Below are 8,833 nucleotides of genomic sequence, written 5' to 3' on the forward strand. Positions count from 1 at the left end.
TTTCTTTACATTGGCTTACCTTTAATACATTCTTATATTTGTTTTTGTTTTATCTTACTAATCAAATATATTGGCCATGTTTCATTTTAATTAAATCTTTTGTTTTTTCTTTTGTTTTTTTTTAAAAATGACATGTTTTGAATGCCTCTTCCTTTAATCATTTTGCTTATTTAAATGGTTTTAAGTTAACACTTTTCTCAAATGAACTAAAATAAAATAAAATTGTGTGTGTTCTCTTTTTATCAATTGATTTAAAATGATCTCATGCTTTAATTGGTTCAAATTATTATCTTAAAAAATGGATTAAATAAATTTTAATTAATCTAGTTTTATTGAAATTCTAATTACTCGTATCACAAGTCCAATGTGTCATTTTGAATTCTTTTCTCTAAAAAGAAAAATGTGTCGTTTATCTAATTATTTTCTCAAAATTAATTAAATATTGTAATTTATTTAAATATTCTTATGTTAAATTTCTCAAAAATTAGTCAAAGTCATTTTAGTCAAATCGCCGGTCAACCGCAAGTTAGCGGGCATTCCGAGGGCCTAACACCTTCTCGGAATGTATATTGAACTTCGAACCCGTTTTCAATTGATTTTATCTGTTTAAATCTTTTGAAAACCATAAGTATTTTTTCTTGATTTTTTACTAAAAATTAAGTGGCGACTCTGTTCTTTTGAAGATTCGATTTCTCTTAAACCATAAGTTTAATCGGTTTTTCGAAAACTCAGTCATTTTCCCACACTATATATTTTTAAATAAAACAACGAGGTATAATGATTTTAAGTTTATAACAAAAATTTAATAGTAATAACAATATTAGGCTTATTTCAAATTAATAAGATGTTAGCCATATGTTTATTATTAGTAATATGCTGATATAAGTAGTTTAATTCAAAGTCTAAAATATTTCTACGGATCTTTCTTTCCTTATTTCTTTTATAAAGATTTAATTCAACGCTTAAAACCAATTCATAAGACGTGAATTGTTTAAACCTTATAAGGGGACAACACCTTATTGATCAACCATTGTGGGGCATACACTTTAACACAACTTGGAATCCAACATTAGGTAAACCAATTATAAAAGATGAATACCATGTTAAAAGAATAGATTGTTGACCTTACTCAATCGCAAAAGTTAGTTCTAGAGGTGAAGATTTGTCAAGATCATATAAAGAAAAAACACTTCATTTTCGGAACGAGTGTGAGATATCTCACAATGTGTATTGCATTATGCAATTCTAATAGCAAATAATTTGAGGACGAGATTGGGGGTGGGGGGGTATTATGAATGTCAAAATAATCTGGGGAGATATTGAGAGAAAGTAATAGTATTTACTCAAACACTATAGTGAAAGTGTGTTGAATCTAGAACAGACAGTAAACTCCTTTATAATGGACGTTTTATTTTGTTTCTACTGATGACAGACCAAAACGACACAATATGTGTTGTGATGTGAAGAGATTTACTTGGAGAAATTGGAGGAACATGTATCACACGTGTAAATATGAGAAACTCCCACATGAATATTCTACCATAACGGGAATTCAAGAATCGGTAAATGAAATTTTAATGAATTTGAAAGAAATTGTATTGGGGAATAATCTATATGGAACTTTTGACACGTCTATTTGTGTCAAAGGTCTTAGATATGTAACTGCTCAAAATATCATATTACCACCTTATGTAGAAATCGTTGATAATACACAACATTAGCTAGTTTAAGATGACTAATTGATTTTTGTATTGGATAACAAATAGTCAAATAGTGAGAAATACCACCGGTCTTTTAGGCCGGACACCTACAATAGTATTATATGATTATTATTTCTGACTAAAATTATAGAGTAATTCACTTGCAGCACAAGACTCAACAATCGAAGCTACTAGTAATTTCGAGGGGGAGACATCCTCTTATAATAGCTAGCAGTGTTGAACAAGCGAGACATTGGTCTGAGTTCTTGCTAATTAAATCTTTACCCCAGAGGGAGGAGGCTTATGAATAGTTGAACCAGGAGACTATTTTGGTCAAAGATAAAACTTTTATTTTCTTGTCTATCGGATATTTATGATTTTGTTATTTTTTTTAAAATGAAAATCGATTCTAGCATTAATTATTGGATTTGAATGCTTACATATTGGTCTAGTTTAATTTTCATTAACCATAGAAATTGTTATTAATATTAGAGTGTGGAGAATATTACATAACATTAATAAGTTGTATACACCAAACATAGTTCACGTTGAACCTCTATAATGTCCAATAAGTAGAGTTTTATGTGGTCAGATACATCGGAAAAGAGATGAAGACGAAAAATTATCCTTATCTAAGTGTAGTTATAAATCTAGTCTCGATATCAGTTCGTGAAAGCTTTTAATCTACACGAGGACAAAACGATGGCAAAGAAAGCTCTTGATTTTTCTATATAGCTGGAAAAAAGTTTAATTTCATTTCATTGATTTGCAAGTATATAAGTCCTTTATTTGTTTGTGCCTCATATATACACACAAGAAATAAGTAAACATTATTTGTGTATTTTGATATGAAATTTGAACTCGGTAGAAAGATAATTGCACTATATATCAAGGCATCATCAATTCGATTAAATAGGAAAAGAAGAATATTTTATTTCATGACTCATAGAAGTAGTGAATCTGTACAAGCTTGATTAAAAAAAAAGGCCAACATGAAAAGAGAAATGAAAATTGAACGCAATTATGTTTTCTTCTTTTCTCCTAGGATTTTTTAGTTTTACATGTCGGCTTTATCCATGCTCCAGGCATCAAGAGTGTCAATTTTGACTGTCTCAGTACCATTATTGAAAGCAAACAAATGTGTATCACCATAGATGGATAAAGCTGGATAAACTCGTGATGTAATACATGTCTTTCCACCAGCACCAAAACTTGCGACCACGGAGTGATCGATCTGGAAAAAAAAATTAAACTACTTGTCAATGCGACAAAATAGAAAAATGAGTTGAAATATAAGTTTTAAGTGTATTTTATAGGAAAAAAGTACCAAAGAAAGCTTACCAAACTCCTTAGTGACAACTTTTTGTCTGTTAGATCAACATCGACATACCCAGCAAATGAGGGTTTGAACATCTTTTTGTGATTCCTAACGCTTGACCTGTCGCAAAAAAAATAGAATGATTAGGTTAGCCAAATACAAAAGCATAAAGATAACAAATCTTTTTATATTTATAATTATTTGATATCCAAAACTCATTTGCATTGCATTAGACCCATTTAATAGGAGGAGCGCTTTCTATAAGTATTTTTTTCATTTCGAAAATTTAAACCTGAGATCTCTCTAGTTTAAGGGGAGAGATACTTGCAAATAAGAAAAGTGTGATCAATAGACAAACCTTGAGGCATCAGAGCACATGAGAACCTTATATTTATCTTGATTTTTAAACACTCGAAAGAATACAGGTGTATACTCTTCCAAGTTTTCAGAAGATAATGTTAGGAGTCCAAATGGACCAAGTCCACCTTGAACTGTCGAACCCCTAATTGCACATACATCTTCGGCATAGAGATCAACCCAACTAGGATCAAATTCTTCTGCATTTTCCAAACTTGAAAAGGAAAATGTAACTTCAACGTCAGCCTGTCATTATATTAACACACACAAATTAGCTATAAATTAGTCTTGTCAGAAAAATTTCATACAAAAAATTAATTCAAATCATAAAACATATTGCGTTATTGCAAATTCCATACGAAATGATGTAGGATGTTCTAACATAAATTTTAGTAATTGTTTTGACAACTCAAACATGTACTTATAGGTCACAATAATTTATATATATAGTAAACCAAAAAACAAGGTCAAACCTGGGCAGGTGTAATTCCTTGAACTTCTACATTTTCTCCCTTGTTCAATTTATAATTTCTTAGCTCAACCTTTTTCTTTCTCAAGGTTTCTAATTCTTCAATAGGCCATTGGACTAAATGTTTACCACTAGGATCAATCCATAACTTACGAGGAATAGCCTGAATTCCAGACCATCCTTTGTAGATGTCATCTGTTGGAAAAACATCGGATTCGTTGCACCATCCCATCAAAATTCTTCGATTCTTGCTAGGATCATAGAAAGTCTTTGATGCATAAAAATTACCATAATCCAGTCTCAATCCGTGATATCCTTCGATCATTGTATCGTCCGGAACATATCTATCTTTTTTCGTGTCATAAGTACCAATTGTGTAATAGTCCCATCTGGTATCATCCAGACTGACTTTTAGAACATGTTTAATTTTTTTGCCAATAACTGATGTGTCCAAACCATCTGTATTCTCCAATGATACTGGAAAAAAATCAACACATTCCCAATTTCCAGTCTTAGCAGCTGAATGGAATGGGTGTTGGGCTTTGGTCCATTTCATGAAGTCCCTACTCCGATACAATATTGCTAATCCTCTCTTGTTTTTTCTAAGGCTACCAACCAACATTCTCCAACTCCCATCTTGACCTAACCAAGCTGTAGTTGGGTCACGAAATTTGGTCTTGTTGATGCTTTCGTCAGCGACTACTAACGGATTGTTATCAGGTTTGATCCACTTACGTAGAAATGGATCAGACAAGTTAGCTGGTATTGCATAATTTTGTACTTGAGTTTGTTCGTCATCCACTATTCCAGTGTAGAGAATAACAGGCTTATTCCCCGGAAGAATAGTGGTTGATCCAGACCAAGTACCATATTTGTCGAACACTTCTGATGGATAAATTGCATGCTCTAAATTGATCCAGTTAACCATGTCTACGGATACTGAATGAGCCCAAACAATATTTCCCCATACTTCTCCTTTTGTATTGTACTGATAAAATAGATGATAGATACCATTGTAATACATTGGACCTATTAAAAAAAAATTAATATAAATAAATTGAGATTTAGGTAAAAATATAGTGAAAACTAATAAATATAAAACTCGATCTTACCAGTGGGATCTAATGTTGTTGTTCGGACCATCCAGCCAAGACCACCACATAAAAAGGAATTAAATTAAAATGATTAGTAAAAGCATTTCATTGCAATTGAAAAAATATCACAAAGCAGAGTTAGTTGCATAAATATTATATCATGTAAAAACTTATTTGCATCAATTATATTAAATAATACTAATTTTTATCAAGATTAAAAGAGAATAATTATTTAACTATTGTTTGTGATAATCATGTTTTTTACAGCACATCTCCTTATATATTTATTAGTATCGTCACGAATAAGGATCATATACAAGTATTAAAGCATATATAATACGAATAAGGATTACCTTATTATGTGAAAATATAACTATAATGAAATAATTAAATAAAAAAAAGGACAATCAAATATGAATAAGCAGCTAAAAGCACACATGCATGTTAGTTTATTTTTGCCGAGTTCAATTATTAAAATTTTAGTAATTTTTTCACATATGTGTGGGTTAAATTATTAAAATTTTAATAAATATTAAATTTGAAAAGTCTTAAACTATTAAATTTACATATTGAACTATCTCTCCCAAATAAGTGAACACATTTAAAATATTGTAAATTAATAATATAATATTTCAGAATATTTGTGTTTCAAACACTAAAATAAAAGAAGAAGAAAAGGACAAGTAAAATAATAAGGTTCCTTCGATTTATATTTTACATGAACTCAAACGTTATATATTAGATCCTACTTATGAATATGAATATGAATAGTCCATATATATTGTATAGCGGAGAGGATTAGAGAAAAAGACATACCATTGATCCAGTGCTTAGGAGGTCTGAAGTGAAATTTAGGTCTTAAGATTTTTTTTACCACATTATGACTGGTAGACTGTAGCTTTCGATTTATTTCATGTGACGCATGAACCTCAATAAACACAAGAAAAAACATAAATAGAAAAAGGCAAAGAGATCGATTCTTTAAAATCACCATTCTGACGAACAAACTTTCTTCTTTTTAAATCTAATTCAGAGAAAATAGAAACTGATGAAAAAGTTGAAAGAGTGTGAAGAATATTTATAGGGAAAGATAGAGATAAAGTCAACAATAGAATAATAATTTTAAAAAATATATTGATATTGTTGTTATAGAATTTAGGAACATCTAGAGATATAGTCAATCAACAAAATAGGAAAAATATGATTGATATGGTTGTTATAGAATTTAGGAAAAGCAAAAGATTTAGTCAATCAACAAAATAGGAAAACATAAGGCTGAAATTTTTATAATAAAATTTAGAAATTAACAGTCAATAAAAAACAAGGTTGAGATTATTGTTATAAATTTTAGGAACCAATGGAGATATAGTCCACCAAAAGAATAGTAAATGATGATAGTGTTATCATAAAATTAAGGAATCGAAAGTTAATCGCGGATTTATCTCTGTATTTTTTATAAATAAAAAAACTCGATCATTTACCAAATATTTTTCCTACAATTGTGACTAAACAATGTGTTCTTTCATTTACTTTTTTTAAAGAAATAATCTTATACACTCTCTTTTTACCTCTAAAGTCCAATATTTTATTATTTTATATAGTAAAATTTATTACCATGATTTACTGAGATTACATATATGATTAAAAAGTCGAATGAAATAATTAAAAGATCAAATAACACATTATTAATTTGTAATTAACTTTTAATAAAAGACCTCAGTTTTTTAATAGAAGTTATGTATTATACAAATTATGCAAACAATAAGTCACTTTTTTTATCCATATGTATTGTGTAATATTAGTACATGTTTTTAAGTTTATGATTAAAATCTAATAGCAATAAGTAATAACGTTATTAAAGTTATTTCAGATTAATAAGATGTTAGTCATATGTTTATTATTAGTATTATGAAGATATGAGTAGTTTAATTCAAACTCTAAAATATTTCTCAAAAGAAAAACAATCTTTCTCTCCTTATTTTTTATATAGATTTTGTAATTTCTTTTTCTACGAATATTAATAATTTTTAGGTAAAATATAAACTAATAATCCAATATTACCAAAGTTTTAGGACCCCACAATTTTCGTGGCATAAAACAGAAGTTTTACTAATCTTCTACTTTGAGTCGTATTGTATCAAATAATTCAAGAATATCCCTTTAACTAATCCTGAATTTCGTTAAATTTTGCTTTTTAAAATAGTCATGTGACTTATTATGATTTACCACATTTCTAATTTAGAATTAAATCTACCCTTACATTAATCCTTTAATCCTTCATCCTCATTAGAACAAAACATTAATCTCCCTATAATATTCTTATAGACTCATTATATAGAGAAGCTAATTATGTAACTATAAATTTTGGAAAAGTTATTTAAACACATAACTTATTTTATTATATTCTCTAAAATTTTTTTTATCATTTACAAGTATTACAAAGCGATTTGACAAAAAAAAGTAAAAAAAAGATTATTATGATAGTAATAAATATTAGTATTAGTATAAAATTAGTTGTTTAGACTTCAAATTTCGATACTTTATTTTTATTAAAATATCATTTTTATATAATAAATTAACGAAAGAAATTGTTTGTACTCTATATATGTAAAGTGTAGAGTATCTTGAAAGCAAAATCATAATTCTTTATCATATAAGTATATGTAAGTCGAGGTTGAACAAAATATAGTTATCGAAATCAAACTTAAAAAAATATTGAACCACACCAAATTAAATTTTGTATGATAGTGATATAATATTCTTGAAAACTGAAAAATCAAAATTACCGAACCAAAGTTTTCACCCCTACATGGTCATCAAAAAAGAATGAAGCAATAGAACATACCATGATACTGGTAAACATTATTTCACAAGACATTATTTTCTCACTTGAATGATAACTACAACAATATAGTCTCATAAGCAAGGTTTGGGGAGGTCGGGTGTACGCAAACCTTACCCCCACGTTGGGACATTAAAATCAACATGTAGCTTAGCTATTTAAGACTGAAATATTAGTCAAAATTCAAATGCATTTAGTATTGCTCCTGCAAAAAAATTGTCTGCACTTATCCATGGTTCTACAAATGTATGCAAAACTTTCTTAAGGTACCATGGTATTGGTAATTTATTTCACAAGATATATATTCTTTTCATGTCTGCATGAAAAGCAATTCTTCAAAGGTTTCTCAACATCAGAAACATGGCTCGTATTGAGTAAAAGATGAAGGAAATTAGCAATTTGCAGCTTGCCGTATCGTTTTCTTCTTTTACGACCATCTAATACCTAAACAGACATTAGTGCAGTTCAGCCGTTTACATCTGCTCCAAGGGAATGAAAACTACCCAACATCTTGATAGGAATGTCTTCTGCGGATCCCATTACTGTGATGGATTCAACAGAGTATAGAACGCCTCGTAGGCAGAGCAAAGTGTGGCATGAATCACATAGAAGGCTCTCGTATTGCAGTGGCCAAATTGAGTTCGGGTTCTAATTCATCTAATGGGGTAAAGAAGCAGTCAACCATGTTGGTGGTAACTTTCTCCAACCGTGTTGGATCCCACTGAATGTTCAGTACAAGAACGAATAAGTTTTCTCATCTTCCCCTAGCTAAAAAGTATAAGGGACAGGAGGGAGAGAGGAAGTTAAGCATGCACAGAAGACAATTCATTACCTTTGGAGCAAAGTCCTTGTCAACCAATCTAGCCCGGACACCCTGAAAATGCTTTTGCGGATAAGTATCATAATTCATAGCTTAATAACAAGAAGAAATGACTATACTAGGTTGAAACATTAAAGAGGAGCTTAGTAGCAGAAGAGGCTATGTTTCCTTAGTAAGAGCTAAATTTGGAGAATTTTTACAACATATCCAATACGCACGCGGGTGGGGGGGGG

General features: G+C 29.7%; 2 protein-coding genes across 2 annotated transcripts in view; both read right to left on the reverse strand.

The window, feature by feature from the left end:
• Nucleotides 1–2,721: 2,721 nt before the first annotated feature.
• Nucleotides 2,722–4,892, reverse strand: LOC102591602 (beta-fructofuranosidase, insoluble isoenzyme 1-like). Its single transcript, XM_006338869.2, has 4 exons — nt 3,849–4,892; nt 3,377–3,621; nt 3,042–3,138; nt 2,722–2,934 (listed from the first exon to the last, which is right to left on the reverse strand). Exons 1-4 carry the CDS (start codon nt 4,866–4,868, stop codon nt 2,758–2,760), a joined length of 1,539 nt encoding a protein of 512 aa, XP_006338931.1. The 5' UTR covers nt 4,869–4,892; the 3' UTR covers nt 2,722–2,757.
• Nucleotides 4,893–7,952: 3,060 nt separating this feature from the next.
• LOC102591947 (3-hydroxyisobutyryl-CoA hydrolase-like protein 2, mitochondrial) overlaps nt 7,953–8,833 on the reverse strand; it is a 12,877-nt gene continuing 11,996 nt past the window's right edge. The window contains exons 13-14 of the mRNA XM_006338870.2: nt 8,613–8,654; nt 7,953–8,501 (exon numbers count right to left, since the gene is read on the reverse strand). Coding sequence (XP_006338932.1) covers nt 8,382–8,501; nt 8,613–8,654 — 162 coding nt within the window. The 3' untranslated portion in view covers nt 7,953–8,381. The remainder of the gene's footprint in view (nt 8,502–8,612; nt 8,655–8,833) is intronic.

The sequence above is a fragment of the Solanum tuberosum genome, unplaced genomic scaffold (genome assembly GCF_000226075.1).
Source record: "Solanum tuberosum cultivar DM 1-3 516 R44 unplaced genomic scaffold, SolTub_3.0 scf00008, whole genome shotgun sequence".
NCBI lineage: Eukaryota > Viridiplantae > Streptophyta > Magnoliopsida > Solanales > Solanaceae > Solanum > Solanum tuberosum.